This window comes from Prionailurus bengalensis, chromosome B3 (assembly GCF_016509475.1).
Source record: "Prionailurus bengalensis isolate Pbe53 chromosome B3, Fcat_Pben_1.1_paternal_pri, whole genome shotgun sequence".
NCBI classification, from domain to species: Eukaryota; Metazoa; Chordata; class Mammalia; order Carnivora; family Felidae; genus Prionailurus; species Prionailurus bengalensis.
Genome location: NC_057355.1, coordinates 114,366,495 through 114,383,344, shown reverse-complemented (window position 1 = coordinate 114,383,344; position 16,850 = coordinate 114,366,495). Strand labels below are relative to the sequence as shown.

General features: G+C 43.1%; 1 protein-coding gene across 1 annotated transcript in view; it reads left to right on the top strand.

The window, feature by feature from the left end:
• Positions 1–16,850, top strand: part of ZFYVE26 (zinc finger FYVE-type containing 26) — a 69,026-nt gene that overhangs the window by 29,976 nt on the left and 22,200 nt on the right. The window contains exons 20-29 of the mRNA XM_043554362.1: positions 490–592; positions 1,458–2,203; positions 3,499–3,695; positions 4,960–5,064; positions 8,716–8,838; positions 9,238–9,414; positions 11,127–11,373; positions 12,150–12,245; positions 14,426–14,589; positions 15,905–16,041. Of these exons, the coding sequence (XP_043410297.1) occupies positions 490–592; positions 1,458–2,203; positions 3,499–3,695; positions 4,960–5,064; positions 8,716–8,838; positions 9,238–9,414; positions 11,127–11,373; positions 12,150–12,245; positions 14,426–14,589; positions 15,905–16,041 (2,095 nt within the window). The remainder of the gene's footprint in view (positions 1–489; positions 593–1,457; positions 2,204–3,498; positions 3,696–4,959; positions 5,065–8,715; positions 8,839–9,237; positions 9,415–11,126; positions 11,374–12,149; positions 12,246–14,425; positions 14,590–15,904; positions 16,042–16,850) is intronic.

Below are 16,850 nucleotides of genomic sequence, written 5' to 3'. Positions count from 1 at the left end.
TCATCCCTGCTTGCTCACTGTTGGGTACAGCTGTACAGCACATGGGAGTACCGAATAAATTTTGACTGCATTAATGGCAAAAACACCTCTCTCAGACCATTGTGGATTTGAGGACCCAGAGAGGAATCATGTCTATGATCTGAGGGCCAGGTTCTTGCTTGAGTCCACAGAGAGAGTACTGCGTGCACTTCAGTCCTATTTAAGAGAGCAGGATGAGCTGTTTGGGGCCAAACCTACCCACTAAAGTTTGTCTGTGGTTGGAAGTCTTTAGAGCAGTGGTAAGGTGTCAACTTGTGGTCAGCGTCATGTTGAGAATACCCTTTACGTAGAAAATATCAAGTATTTTCTGACTATAGTCAGAAAGTATTACTGACTATATCAGTATAGTCTTCATTTTGATACTGCACTTCTTTATTAATTCTGGGAAACAGGGCTCTGAGCTATTGCAGTCATTGGTGAAAACCAAGGTCACTTTGTTTCTCTTTGCAGATCACATGGAAGTCAAGGTAGGAAATCCATTTGTTCTCCTGCAACAGAGCTCTTCCCAACTTGTGTCACACCTCCTGCTTGAGCGACAAGTTCCCCCAGACAGGTAGGAACTACTCTGTGGGAGTTAAGCATGGATGGGCCTTCCTAATGGTTTCATTAAGGAGTGCTCAGTGGGGTGGTGCTTGAATTCAGTACAGAGAGTAGGGATTTCTTCCAGATTTTTCCCTTAATTTGCACTTACTCTTACACAGCTACATTAAAGTTCAATTTCAGTTGTTTCTCTCTCACCACCTCTCGCAACATTTATGTTGCAAGCATAAAATTAAGGGGTGAATCTTCATTCATGAATAGGCAAAAATCCAAAAACTTGATAGCTCATGAGTTGACTACACCATAGGAAAACAAGCATTCTTGTGGATTGCTGGTGGGATATAAATTGGTACAGCCCCTGTGGGAAGACATTTGTCTATATTTATTACAAAAAACAAATTTATATATCCTTTGATCTAGCAATCACATTGGGGAATTTATCCTGTGGCTTTACTGACATGTGAAAAATGGTGTTTATCGAAAGTCATTTTATTACAGCCTTATATGTAGTAGCAACAGATCAGAAAAATCCACTGTCCACTAATAAAAGACTGGTTAAATTATGGTTCCACCTATAATGGAATATTGTGTCGCTGTAAATAGGAATGAGGTGGTCTCTCTGTAGGGGGATATGGACAGTTCTCCCAGATATGTAATCAAACGAAAAAGCAAGGGCAGAGCAGTGGCTCTAATAGGCTACCTTTGGTCTGGGGTGGGGGGGGGGGGATGAGGGGGGGGAGGCTGGGGGGAGAGGGAGAGAGTAAGAATAACAAAGAGCCTGCATTTACATTAGATTGTATAAGCATAAAAAAATTCTGAACTTGGGTGATATACCTGTGCACTCAGGTCTTACATGCCCTCTGCTTCTCTCCGTCCAGGCTGGCAGTCCTTCTGGCCCGAGAGGGGCTCAACCTGAGTGTGCCGAAGGTCATTGTTAACTGCTGCTGTGAGCATCTTGCCCTTTGCTCTTCCCAGCAAAGTCAGCAGACATCATCCCTTGTGACCCAGCTGGGCGTCATGGTCCAGCTGCACACCTCCCACTGCCTGGATGACCTCCCACTTTCTACACTGAGCTCCCCGAAGCCAACTGGGAATCCCACATTGGAGAGAAAGCCCCGCTCCTCCCCAAGGGATTCATCACTCCCAGCCCTTACCTCTTCTGCCTTGGCCTTCCTTAAGTCCCGCTCAAAGCTGCTGGCCACAGTGGCCTGTCTAGGAGCTTCCCAGGGGTCAAAGCTCACCAAGCCCAGCTTGTCATGGAAGGAGCTTCGTGGCCGCAGGGAAGTGCCTCTGAGCGCAGAGCAGGTAGCCCAGGAGTGTGAACGCCTCCTGGAACAGTTCCCTATGCTTAAGGCCTCCCTCATGGCTGCCTGGGAGCCCCTACGACGGTCCACTGAGCAGGGGCAGGGCCTGGCAGTGAGTCTCTGTGGTCGGGCCAGTCTGTCTACCGTCCTCCTGGGCCTGCACTCTCCCAGTGCTCTAGACGTGCTTACTGAGGCCTTCAAGGAAGCCCTGGTGGCCAGAGATTGGCCCCAAGCCCTTCAGCTCACAGAAGTGTACGGGCGAGATGTGGATGACTTGAGCAACATAAAGGATGCGGTCCTGAGCTGTGCCGCGGCATGTGGTGAGCAGAAAGCTATGCCTCCCCTTCCCTGGTGGTAATAACATTGAGCATTCAGTGAGTGTATCATTGCATTGGATCTTCATAGTAACTCTAGAGAAAGGTGCCACTGTATCTCATGATACCAAGAGGAGACTGAGGCTCAGAAGGTAGAAAACTTGCCCAGGATAGGAGCAGAGCTTACCTTTAGAATGGGCATCTACCTTTCCATCTGCCTTTGGAATGGGCACTCATAACCAACTTTCTCAACACTGCATATCACAATCCCTGGAAAATTCTATAAATTACATATATCTGAGCACAACCCCCAGAAGCCCAGGATGGGATTCAAACAAATGTTTACTTTAAAACAGGGATCAGCAAACTTTTTCTGTAAAGGGCTTTGTAGGCCATACAGTCTTGGTTGCAGCGACTGGACTCTGCCATTATAGCATGAAAGCAGCCATACGTGATACGTAAACAAATTACCATAAGTACATTCTACTAAAATTTTATTCATAAAAACAGAATGTGGGGGCGCCTGGTTGGCTTAGTCAGTGGTACATGTATAAAAGCTCCCAAGGAACTTTTAAGGGCTTTGAGAGCAATGACCTAGAACACTCCACGGGGGGAGCAAGGGTTAGGCATGCTGTAGGGAATGGCTTCTCAATCCAGGGCTTGACTGCCCTGCAGAAAGGAGAAAATCCTTCCTAGAGAAGGTGGAGAAATCCCCTGATGGGCTGTGCAGTCTTAATTGCTTAGAAATTAATTGTTTTCAGATCGGTGAAATGGGTGTGGGAAAGATCTACTAAGTAATAATGATAGAGGGTATGGAGGGAGTGAAACTAGTTTACCTGAAATAACTTTCAAGCAGTTATATATTTGAATTTCACAGAGTGGAAATTGCAGGGAAAACCAGAGGTTCCACCTACAAGCCGAGTCTGAAATGGTGCTATCTGTGCAGCCTGCCAAAATATGGAGATGTCTCTGTATTTCAAAATACATCTGTTCTTCTATCTTTTATTCCTTCCTCCTTCCTCTCTTCCTTTTTTTCCTTTCTCCTTCTCTCTCTCTCTGTTCAGAAAATCTCATGACTGTGATTAAGTTAGCATAAAGAGAAACATAAGGGTATATGGCATTTCTGCTTGTTACATAATGGTTCCAAGTATAAACATTAATTAAGGTCAGATGGGTCTTAAGGATCCTCCAAGCTCCTGTTTTATGAAATTGAGCAAAGCCCTTTTCTTAAGAAGTAAACTGGATTCTTGAGCTCTTCCAGTGCCAGACTTACTATCTTTGGGTATCTTTTCATCCTATAGACAAAGACGGTTGGCAGTTCCTGTTTCCTGTGAAGGACGCATCTCTGAGAAGTCGGCTAACCCTACAGTTTATGGACAGGTGGCCCCTGGAGTGGTGCCTGGAGATCCTAGCATACTGCATCTCAGACACAACTGTCCAAGATGGACTGAAGTGTGAGCTACAGAGAAAGCTAGCAGAGCTGCGGGTGTATCAGAAGGTATGGGTCCCAGCATCGAGAGGAAGGAAATAGGCTTCCCACTATATTACCAGCTCCATCCTATTTTCATGTGATGGTGGATTTTAAGAAACAGACGATCTTGGGGCGCCTGGGTGGCGCAGTCGGTTAAGCGTCCGACTTCAGCCAGGTCACGATCTCGCGGTCCGGGAGTTCGAGCCCCGCGTCGGGCTCTGGGCTGATGGCTCGGAGCCTGGAGCCTGTTTCCGATTCTGTGTCTCCCTCTCTCTCTGCCCCTCCCCCGTTCATGCTCTGTCTCTCTCTGTCCCAGAAATAAATAAATGTTGAAAAAAAAAAAAATTTTAAGAAACAGACGATCTGGGCCTGGCTTTTGTTCTGTATCTGTTTTTAGATCTGGCTTCTGTTTTTAGGTAAACAATGAGGAGACCATGTATCTATTTCCTTTTATAATTTTAAATATGAATGCATCAAACAAGGATAATAATAACAGTCCACAAAGCCTCTTTCACATGTGTATTTGAGTTTTGTGCATGTTTTATGTCTGTTATGTCTTCTTTGTTGTTGTTCAAGCGTTTTTATAGAGCTTAATCTCAATTATATCTTTTTTAAAGATTGTTTTAAATTTCAGCTAAATTTCAACAGCCATTTTGAAAGGCTGCATGAAAGTGACAGTTTCCAAATGAACGATTATTTGCAGATGAGTGTTATATTCAAGATCAAGAGGCCCAAGGAGACAGATTTAGGTGATATGGCTACATAGCAAGTATAAAATCTATGCTGATTTTTCCATGTGTACTTGCAACCAGAGTCCAGAGCCCCATCAGAGAAAGTGAAAATGGCAGGTGAAAGAGATTTTCTTTCCACTTTTCCTCAGCACTTCTCATGGAGAGCTTAAATGCTGCATGAAAGACGATCCCACGGAACATTCAAGCTGGGAGAATATCTTGGGTAGTTTTGAGATGGAGGAGCATAGGACAAATGACCCCAGAAGGCTGCACAAGTTGTGAAACACAGAAGCCTCTGATTGCCCTGTTAAGTGAAAGGCTCCAATCCTGACCTCCCTGCCCAGCCTTTGCTCCCTGAGTATGCTTCTCAGATACATTCACTCACTTTTCCAAACAGTCTTTGCCTCATTTGCTTTAATTTCTCCTCTCTCCTGGAAAGTTTTGACAGCCTGACTTTGGGACACAAACTTAGGGGTGGCCCATCCCTGGGAACTCCAGTGACTTGTTTGTGGAAGGGGAAGCTGCAGTGTGGTTTGAGAGTTCTTTCTATTTCCCCTTAGATTCTAGGTTTGCAAGCTACCGTGGTATGGTGTGACTGGCAGACCCTGAGGAACTGTTGCCTTGAGGACCCATCAACTGTCATGAACATGATTCTAGAAGCAAAGGTACTATTTTCCTGAGTGGTAGTTCCCTTTCTCCTCTTCTCAGAGTTGAAACTCCTTACCTGGTTGTGTAGACCCCTTTCCATGTATCAATGTTCACATTTTCTTTTTTTTTTTCCCCATTTTTTTTTTTTAGATTTATTAAGTAATTATATATTTTTTTATTTTTTATATTGGTAATCTACATCCAAATTAGTTAACATATAATGCAATAATGATATACCCATTTAGCCCATCCCCCTCCCACAACCCCTCCAGTAGCCCTCTGTCTGTTCTCCATACTTGAGAGTCTCTTATGTTTTATCCCCCTCCCTGTTTTTATATTATTTTTGCTTCGTTTCCCTTGTGTTCATCTGTTCCCTGTCTTAAAGTCCTCATATGAGTGAAATCATATGTTATTTGTCTTTCTCTGACTAATTTCGCTTAGCATAAAACCCTCTAGTTCCATCCATGTAGTCGCAAATGGCAAGATTTCATTCTCTTTTGATTGTCAAGTAATACTCCATTGTACCCCATCTTCTTTATCCATTCATCCATTGATGGACATTTGGGCTCTTTCCATACTTTGGCTATTGTTGATAGTGCTGCTATAAACATGGGGGTGCATGTGTCCCTTCGAAACAGCACACCTGTATCCCTTGGATAAATACCTAGTAGTACACTTGCTGGGTTGTAGGGTAGTTCTATGTTTAATATTTTGAGGAACCTCCATACTGTTTTCCAGAGTGGCTGCACCAATTTGCAATCCTACCAGCAGTGCAAAAGAGATCCTTTTTCTCTGCATCCTCCCCAACATCTGTTGTTGCCTGAGTTGTTAATGTTAGCCATTCTGACAGGTGTGATGTGGTTATCTTATTGTGGTTTTGATTTGTATTTCCCTGATGATGAGCGATGTTGAGCATTTTTTCATGTGTTGGCTGGCTATCTGGATGTCTTCTTTGGAGAAGTGTCTATTCATGTTTTTTGCCCATTTCTTCACTGGATTATTTGTTTTTTTGGGTGTCGAGTTTGATAAGTTCTTTATAGATTCTGGATACTAACCCTTTATCTCATATATCGTTTGCAAATATCTTCTCCCATTCCATCAGTTGCCTTTTAGTTTTGCTGATTATTTCCTTCGCTGTGCAGAAGCTTCTTATTTTGATAAGGTCCCAGTAGTATTTTTGTTTTTGTTTCCCTTGCCTCTGGAGACGTGTTGAGTAAGAAGTTGCTGCGGGCAAGATCAAAGAGGTTTTTGCCTGCTTTCTCCTCGAGGATTTTGAGGCTTCCTGTCTTACATTTAGGTCTTTTCATCCATTTTGAGTTTATTTTTTTGTATGGTGTAAGAAAGTGGTCCAGGTTCATTTTTGTGCATGTTGCTGTCCAGTTTTCCCATCACCACTTGCTGAAGAGACTGTCTTTATTCCATTGGTTATTCTTTCCTGCTTTGTCAAAGATTAGTTGGCCATACGTTTGTGGGTCCATTTCTGGGTTCTCTATTCCATTGATCTGAGTGTCTGTTTTTGTGCCAGTACTATACTGTCTTGATGATTACAGCTTTTTAATAAGCTTGAAGTCCGGGATTGTGATGCTTCCTGCTTTGGTTTTCTTTTTCAAGATTGCTTTGGCTATTCGTGGTTTTTTCTGGTTCCGTACAAATTTTAAGATTGTTTGTTCTAGCTCTGTGAAGAATCCTGGTGGTATTTGGATAGCGATTGCAATGTCTACATTTTCTTGGTAACTACATCACATTCTTTTCTCTTTTTGTGTGTGAAATTTACCAACGTACAGAAAAGTGTAGAGAATAATACAATTGATGCTTTTATACTGTCACCCCACACTGTACACCCTAAGTACAGAATGTAGCGCTAGTGGTGAAATTGCTGAATCGTCAGGCATGAGCATCCTCACCTTTACCGAGATGTTAGAAATTGCTTTTCAGACCAGTTGTCCACTTGCAGTTCCTATTGCTCCACATTCTTACAGCATTCAGTATTGTCCAGCTTTTCCCTTTGTGCCTATAAGATGAGATCTCATTACTGTTGGAATTTACGTTTCCATGGTTACTAATGACCTTGAATATCTTTTCAAATGTTTATTGAACATTTGAGTGCTAAATAGAATTTCATTTTTTTTTTAATTTTTTTTTTTCAACGTTTATTTATTTTTGGGACAGAGAGAGACAGAGCATGAACGGGGGAGGGGCAGAGAGAGAGGGAGACACAGAATCGGAAACAGGCTCCAGGCTCCGAGCCATCAGCCCAGAGCCCGACGCGGGGCTCGAACTCCCGGACCGCGAGATCGTGACCTGGCTGAAGTCGGACGCTTAAGCGACTGCGCCACCCAGGCGCCCCTAGAATTTCATTTTTTAAGGAGCTAAATATACCATAGTTCAAAATGTGAATGTACTCATTCAGATGTTCATTCATTCATTGAGGAAACTTTTATTGCTCATCTGTAATTTGCCACTCTACTTCGTGGTGGTGAGACAAGACAGTTAAGCTTAGCCCTTGACCTTGTGCAGCTCACATTTGGGGAAGGGTGGTGATGTGAGGCACATCCCTAGATGACTGCAATATATCAAGTGACAGATTGTGGAGGGAGCACAGGCAGGGCACCTAATGGGGCCTGCGAAACCAAGAAGCACTCCAAACGAGGTGGCAGAGTTGTGGGGAGGACGTTCCAGATGGCACCACATTAAAATACTCGGACGTTCTCTGAAACTTTAATCCAACGTTCACAAATTGGGAGTAGGGACTAGCAAATGGGGACACAGATGGAATCCAATGCCCAGCATGTTTGTTTGGCCTATGCAGTATTGGTCAGCCAAATTTTAATTTTTCATATTGTGATCTCTTCCCGACATTTTGAAATATGGAAAAAAATTTTTTTAATTTTTTACCGTTTATTTATTTTTGAGAGACAGAGACAGAGCGCAAGTGGCGAAGGGGCAGAGAGAGGGAGACACAGAATCCGAAGCAGGCTGTAGCTCTGAGCTGTCAGCACAGAGCCCGACATGGGGCTCGAACCCATGAACTGCAAGATCATAATCTGAGCCGAAGTCAGACGCTCAACTGAGCCACCCAGGCGCCCCTTGAAATATGGAAATTTTTTGATTGAAGAAAATTTTTTTTAATTTTTGAAGTCTGGCAACACTGGGCCTTGCATATATGGTAACAGTCAGAGCTGAGTAGACACTGTCTCCTTTGTGTTTTGTTTTGTTCTTTTGTTTATGTATTTTAATTCAAATATAATTAATATATAGTGTTATATTAGTTTCAGCATACAATGTAGTAATTCAGCAATTCCATACATTACTCGGCACTGTCTCCTTTGGACAGTCTTCTCAGTATTCCCCATTTCCTTACTATCTCCCCAGGGTTGACACCAAATGTCAGTCACTAGATGTCCTCTTTTTCTTTTTTATACTAGATCACAGAAGAAAGTGATATTAATCATCAGCGTACTTCAATCGTTTTCATGACTCCCTTGCCACTGTAGTCCTTTGAGTTTATGAACCCACTTTAATCCAATAATGAACTTCCCATCAACACTTACCAGACTTTCCTGGGGACTCCAGCAGACTCAAGACTGCTGAGAAAAATCTGGCAAAAGCTGGATGTGTGACAAGGCCGGTGATTTAAAGAGATTCAAGCCGTGTGTGTTTCCTTCCAGGAGTATGGACTGTGTGAAGAGTGGGGCTGCCTCTACCCCATTCCAAGAGAGCATTTAATCAGCCTACATCAAAAGCATCTTCTCCACCTTCTAGAAAAAGGAGATCATGAAAAGGCTCTGCAAGTAAGCCTCCATCATTTGCCATTTTTCTTTTGGGATAATACAAAAAGTTTAGTCAATTCAGATGACTTTGTTCATGCTGAATCCCATGCAAAGCATTTGCAGTCTCATTTCTGTCCCTTCATGTCCTTAAAGAGTCCTTTGTGTCCTCAAGATGATTATAGTCATCTTCAGCAGAAGGTGCGTGGCCTTGCCTTTTATACCAAATGGTCAGCTGAGTCCAGGATTCTGCTAAACTCTGGTCAAAGCCATCATTTGTGAAGCTACAGAGATGGCAGAAAAAAAGAGTACAGAGAAGGGATTAATCCAAAATGAATAAACCTAAATGTTCATTCTCAAAACAGGGCTGGACTGAGTTCTTTATGGTCCTCACCTTTCTCCTCTACGCTTCTCCTACAACAGCTCCTACGAAGAATTCCTGACCCCACCATGTGCCTTGAGGTCACAGAGCAATCCCTTGACCAGCACCCTAGCTTAGCCGCTTCTCACTTCCTGGCCAACTACCTCACCACCCACTTCTACGGAGACCTGTCTGCTGTCCGACACCGTGAAATCCAGGCGCTATACATAGGATCCAAGGTCAGGAAGAAAATGGGGTGGTGGGAAGCCATCCCTGGGGGAGAGACTGCCGGCCTAGTTCCCACTTCAGAACTTATGCTTTCAATGGCTCTTCTCCCAGGCACCTGCCATTCTTGGTCTGTGCTGTATAAAACCTTTACCGTAACAGCACACCATATCCTAGTTGAGTCCCTTAGGAGTAGTCATTCTCATCTTGCCTTGCCCCCAAAGTGAATTCTGGGTGGTCCTCCTGACTTTTCTTCATGGTTTCCCTGGTGTCTGCTGTATCAGTGCTTCCCAATGCTGACTATATGGTAGAATCACTTGGACTTAGAAAAAAAAAACAAAAACCAATCATTGACCTTTGCCCCAGATCAATTAAAACTGAATCTCTTGAGGGGTGCCTGGGTGGTGCAGTCGGTTAAGCGTCCGACTTCAGCCAGGTCACGATCTTGCGGTCCGTGAGTTCGAGCCCCGCGTCAGACTCTGGGCTGATGGCTCAGACCTTGGAGCCTGTTTCTGATTCTGTGTCTCCCTCTCTCTCTGCCCCTCCCCCGTTCATGCTCTGTCTCTCTCTGTCCCAAAAATAAATAAACGTTGAAAAAAAAAAAAATTTAAAAATAAATAAATAAATAAAACTGAATCTCTTGGGACAGGGCTTAGCTATCTTCCAAAGGGATTCTCATGTGAGGATTTCAAACCACTGCTTGATAACCTAGTCTGGGCTAAAGAAAAAAGAATTAGCTGTCTAGGTAATGAGGCCTTTATGTTTGATGTGTAACCTTAGAGACACTAACAGAAGAAATTATAGACTAGAAAAAGTAATCTAGTGAAGGAGGGTCTGGGGAGAAATGGACCCATCTGACACTGTTCTAATGATTCCAATTGGCAGTCATATCTACCATGCGGTGAGTATGGACCTCACCCCACAAGTACAAGTGCCGTGAATATGACCACTGCTCACTTGCTAAGAGTTCAACTACATAAAATGTTCCAAAGGAAAATGCACTCTTTTTTTTTTAATGCACTGTACCTAAATGGGTGAATGAATCCTTGAAAATTGGCAATGAGCAGACCCAATGAACATATTTCATATCTAGTGATAACAACATCTAGGAGTTTAGAGACATAATTTACCTATAGGACCCTAGAAGTGCTTAACTTAGACAGCCTCCTGTTGCTCATTCTAATAATGCCTCATTCTACTATTATATTGCTCATTCTACTAATGCCTCGAATAGACAGAATGTTGGCTTTAAGGATCAGGCAGAGCTCAACTATGCCTAGAGGTGCCACCTGTGGGCCAAATCCAGTTCTCAGCCGGCTTTTGTAAGTCAGGTTTTTACGGAACACAGTCCATACATTCCTTTATGTATGGATTATGGCTGTTGTCACGCTATATTGGCAGAGTTGAGTAGTTGCCACAGAGACTTTATGACCCATAAAGCCTAAAATACATACTATCTGACCCCTTACAGAGAAAGTTAGCCAACCCCTCATCTAGGTAAAGGTACTTAAAGTACTTCTTGATTGCCACCTGAAAGATTTAAATAGAGGAGTTCAGCCTTGCTTCCTAAAAGACTGCTAGCCAATTCTAATAGTTGGCCATGTGCCTTTGGTCCCTGATCCTCTGTCTGCCCCCCCCCACCCCCTGCCCGCAATAAGAACCTTGACTTTCTTCTGAAATGCTAGTGTACTGTTTTCTTTATTGTGTGACTCTATCCTACAAACAGGTTCTACTGACCTTACCTGAGCCACACCGGGCCAACTACTCCCATTTGTCTTCTAACCCCCTCCTCATGCTGGAACAGCTACTCATGAACATGAAAGTGGACTGGGCCACTGTGGCTGTGCAGACTCTGCAGCAGCTGCTAACTGGGCAGGAGATTGGCTTTACCATGGATGAGGTTGACTCACTGCTTTCCAGATATGCAGGAAAAGCCTTGGATTTCCCGTACTCTCTGAGGGAGAAACGATCAGGTAACTGCCAACATACTAATGGGTGCTCCACCTGGAGGAAGACACACCATACTACATCCCTAGTTTTAATTTCTCTTCTTCTGTTGAGTTGATCAAGAGTGAAAGGAATACATGTCAGGAGAGAAAGCTCTTTGTTATATAGGAGAGCTCTTGGCCCTGGAGGAAGTAGCAGGCTAACCAAAATTAAGGGATGGTAGATTAGAACTGTGCAGACAATAAAGGTTTGGGAAACAAAACATGCTGGGAGTGGTCTCTGTCTGGCCTCAGTGCAGTGGACTCTAAAGTACTGTCATTCTGTATTGATGGTATGCTTTATTCCCAGGGTCACCTCAGATACCACTACTATGCGAGCGGAGCCTCTTCTAGAATGAGTAAAATGGAATGTCAGCTGATGTTCCCAGACAGCTTTTTTTTTTTCTTACTCACTACCCTCCAGGGCTATCATTTAATTGTCTTCTATTTCCCTCTGGGCATTTTTTTGTAAAAAAAAAAAAAATGTATATATATGTATACATAATACATATGTATGTGTATTATATATATATTTTTAAAAAAGATAGATAGATATAAAATAAAATCCTAGCAGCTGCTTCCTTATCTCCTTTGCTTTTTGAGGAGTTTAAGAAGCATGAAAGTACCTCTGGCATACTTTTTATACCTAGTAGAATCATGTGATAACATTCAGCAAACAACAAGGCTTTAAATTAAATGCCTAGCATGGTGAGGAAAGATGCTTATGGTAGAATATATCTTGTCAGCATTTTCCCTCTCTACAGATTCTGTGATTCATCTCCAGGAAGTTGGGCAGGCTTCAGACCTTGAGACCTTGTCTAGATCTCCATCAGCAGAGTTCTCTTCTGCTGCTGCTCCTGGTAAGAACAGGTTCTGAAGGTTACCCATTGGTTAGTTCAATCTTGCCTTATTTCCAATTCTTTTGCTTCTTTTTTCATTTCCAGTTACAACATTCTTTTTTTTTTTTTTTTTTTTTTTAAGTTCATTTATTTATTGGGCGGGGGTGTGGAAAGGCAGAGAGAGAGGAAGAGAGAGAATCCCAAGCTGGCCCTACACTATGAGCACAGAGCCCAATGTGGGGCTCAATCTCACAAAACACGGGATCATGACCTGAGCCAAAATCAAGAGCCTGACGCTCAACCAACTGAGCCACCCAGGTGCCCCCTTCAGTTACAGCATTCTTAGTCATTGTTTTCCTTTGTCCATTCCAGCTATATCCCAGAAAATTTAACAGTTGATTTTTTTTACTTACAGTAGTATTTCTAGAAGATCTCTGCAAACCCTGAATTAGCAAATACTAGACCATTGCTCCTAGGGAAAGTGTATGTATGTGTGTGTGTGTCACTTAGATTATAATCTTAAATTGAAAACCATTCATCCTAGTAGATTTTATTTTCTTTATTTTACCAAAGAGAAAAAGAGGTCTAGAAGTGTTAGAGTGACTCACCTGAGGCAAGCCCACTAATGAGTGCCTAATGAGTGTTTGGGATTCAGACCCTGTCCCACTAGCCCAAGAGCCAGAGGTTCTGGCACTACACCACGCTGTCCCCTACCATCTCCGTCCTCTGGTCACCTCTGTATGAGAGCTGAAATAAGAAAGCAGAATGTCACCTTGTTCAACCTCAGATGGAAACCGGCATGTCAGGTGACTCACTCATTCGCCACTCTGCCTGTGTCTACAAAGGCACTGCAAATACTGATTTTGAGGTTACAGATAAATTTTGGTGACTGGCAAAATGCATAAATACAGACTTCACTAATGGGGATGATAGACTGTATTTAGTCCTATACTGCAGTTTGTCATTTATGTCTCCTACACAGGATGCAGTCTCCTTGAAGGCCTCAGCCATGTCTGCTGACCCCTTTTCACCACGCCTCCTTTCCCACAGTTTCTGGCCCCTTGCTCAATGGCCTGCCCTCCTCAGAAGAAGCTCAGCAAGTGTTTGTTTTGCCAACAATTAAGGGAGTGGGATTCCAGGGAGAGATTTTTGGGCACTGCCGAGAGTCACTGTATTTTTCAGTTCTCTTTTCCTGTGACCTGCCAACATTGCTCTGCTAGGGACAAGAAGTTTCTTTGAATACCATAGAGCAAAGACTGTGGCATTTCATGGCCATACTTTAAAAATTAGCCATGCTGTACAGTAACCAGCAGACCTGAGGGAAGGGCGCAGACTTACAGTTTTATGAACAGCCTCATGCATCTGCGTATGGCAGCCTGAGCAGCTTTGGTTTACCCTTTTTTTTTAGTTTTTTATTGTGGACATTTTCCAAAACTCTAAAGTAGAATAATGTAATGAAGTCTCACATACCTATGGCCCAACTACAATAATTATCATCTCATGATGGCCACTCTTGTTCCATTATACCCTTGACCCTCTACTGGATTATTTTGAAGCAGATCCTAGATATCATATGATTATGTTTATGAATATATCAGTATATGTCTCTAAAAGGTAAGGATATTTATAAAGCAAAACCATAAGATCATTATCATGCCTAAAAACAAATTAATGATTTCTTGTTATTATCATTTCCCCAGTTGTCTCAATGTTTTTTTTTAGAATTGATTTTTCTAGAATTAAGATCTAAATAATGTCCATATATGGTATTTAGCTAAAATACCTCTTAAATCTCTTTTCATCAATTGGTTTCCCTGCCTCTTTTTTATTTGTGGAGGAAACTAGGTCATTTGTCCTGTAGAGCTTCTCACATGTTAGGTTTTGCTGATTGCCACCCTGCAGTCTGGGTCTCCGTCCCCTGTATTTCCAGTACACTCATAGGTAGATATAGAAGCTTGATTTCATTTAGGCTTAATATTTTCTGATAAGTGTATTTGATAGGTATTTGTATGCCTGCCATCAGGAGACACTCAATGCCTGGTATCTCTCTATGACACAGTCAGCCACTGATGACCATTGGCTGGATATATAACTTCAGTAGGGGGTTGAAACATGGAGAAATTATAATTTTCTAATTCCTCCTTCCTTTATTAGCTGGACTATTGATCGCCTTTTACTCTGACTTTCGTTCTGACTCCCAGGTGTCTCCACTGTACGTTCCCCCAGTCCAAGGGAGAGGAGCTTCCCAGAGAATCAGCCCCCCCCAGAGTTTGTCCCCCCAGCAACACCCCCTGGCAGGCATCAGTGGGTGCCTGACGAGAGTGCAAGCGTCTGCATGGTCTGCTGCAGGGAGCGCTTCACCATGGTAAGCAGCGTTGGTCTCCAGCTTTACCAGCAGGGGAACTGAAAGGAAACCACCAGTTCATGAGCCTGGAGTTTATAGTCACCTCCTGTCCCTAAGAGGATATTGGTATTTTTAATTTTTTTAATGTTTTTATTATTTTAATTTTTGAGGGGGGGGGAAGAGAGAGAGAGACAGAGTGCAGGCAGGGGAGGGGCAGAGAGAGAGGGAAACAGAGAATCTGAAGCAGGCTCCAGGCTCAAGCTGTCAGCACAGAGCCTGACCCAGGACTCCAACCCCTGAACCATGAGATTATGACCTGAGCCAAAGTCGGATATGTAACTGACCGGGCCACCCAGGCGCCCCTTGATAATGGTATTTTTAGAAGAACTACCAAATCTAAGACTTTGGGTTTATCTTTGACCCAACCAGAAATATTTTCTATATTCAGACAGGTGGTAGACACCTTCAAGCCGCCTTAAATTTTAAAATCTTTTTTTCTCCATTCTAATGAAAGAATAAACAGAGGCAGAGTGATATAGCAGGAGGAGTCACCAAACACCAACCAATCTTCTTTCTAGCTCCCCTTTCACAGTAAGACAGGTGGCTAGTAGTGGTTTTATGTGCTAGCTCTGGAGACAGAGGACATAGGTTCTAATCCCAGCTCTGCCTCTTACTAGCAGTGTGACTTTTTCAGTCTCTGTAAAGCATCCCTTTACATCCCTTGTAAGCTAGGGATGATATATTTGTTGGCCCATGGAACTGTAAGGACTGGGTATGATAACATATGGTACCACACTTACCACAGTACTGACTGGCTTATTAGCTCAGGGCTGATGAGAACGATGATAATGTGATCTCTCTGTGACTCTTTTCCCCTCATCTGTGAAAGAAGTATATTTATCAGCCTCTTACAGTGGAATAAGACAGTACTAGTAAAAGCATTTTGAAAAAAAAAAAAGATACTTTCTCATCATCATCAGTGTCGTGAAGAAATGTGATATGTGTTGATTGAGAAAGTCCCTTCTTCCCCACTGCGTTTTGCTGTGTCTTCACGCATTGCCTCCACAGACAGGTAGAACTTGTCAGGAACTATTGCAAAACTAACTGTTCTATTACTTGGTCACCTTTGCCCACCATCTGAGAGATAACGTTTAAATGTCAGCTTCTTAAAGGCAAGGACTAAGTGTTCTTTCTCAGTAGAAGCCTGAGCACCTGGTTATTCTAGGTGTGTCACAGGTGGCTAATACCAAAAGTAAATGGGTTGACAGATGTACTCACCGTATCTGCAATCTCACCTTCTCCTCTTGCCTCTTCTCTTCCCAATGACACTCCTCAGTTCAACAGGCGTCATCATTGTCGCCGCTGTGGCCGGCTAGTGTGCAGTGCCTGCTCCACTAAGAAAATGCAGGTGGAAGGCTGCAGAGAGAGCCCTACTCGCGTGTGTGACCAGTGCTATAGTTACTACAACAAAGAGTGAGTGTCCTGCAGTGGGGCCGCTACATCCATTGACCTCTGCACCACAACCCCCCCCACCACACCCCTGTCCTTACACTCCTTAAAGTCTCATTGTGGAGAGCATCTGAAATCTGGAACAGTTACAGCAAGTTTTAATTTAGCATTCATGCTGAAATGTCATTAACTCTACAGTGAAATGTTTGACTTTGGTCAGAGAAACTTCTAAGAGAGGAAGTAGGGGTGAGAGGAAGCAGAACTCAAGACTCTTACATGATGTTCTTCCTGATATCAGGACACATGGTTCCTGTCTGAGGCCAGTAGCCTCACCAATTTTTCAACCACTCTTGCTTCCGCTGGTTTCAGCTGGACTCAAAGGCACATATGCACACCTGTTGAATGTTTGGGCATCACTTCCATCATTTCTAATCCAGCTAGTCAACCTGGCTTGTCACCCACAACTAGGACAGCCCCCACACCTCCCTACACACAGTTTACCTAATGACAGAAACTGCTTATACCTCTGACAAGACAGATTGAGACTGTTTGCTGGCTTACTGTTGCTCAGTTTTTTTCACTTCTTCTAGCAGCAAAGGAGGGTGAAACTAAGACTCCTAGGCCATCTGGGAATATGAGCCAAAGAAACTCCTCAAAAGCAAGTTACTCATGTTTTGTTTACGGACTTAAATTGATTTTATATTCTGCTCAACAGAATTATTGCGTTTGTTTTAAGATGAACACTTTTTGTCATCATTTACCATGATGATCACTGGTCTCCTAGGAAGAAAGACATACCATGCTTATATTGCCAGTTCTGTGATGCTGACATA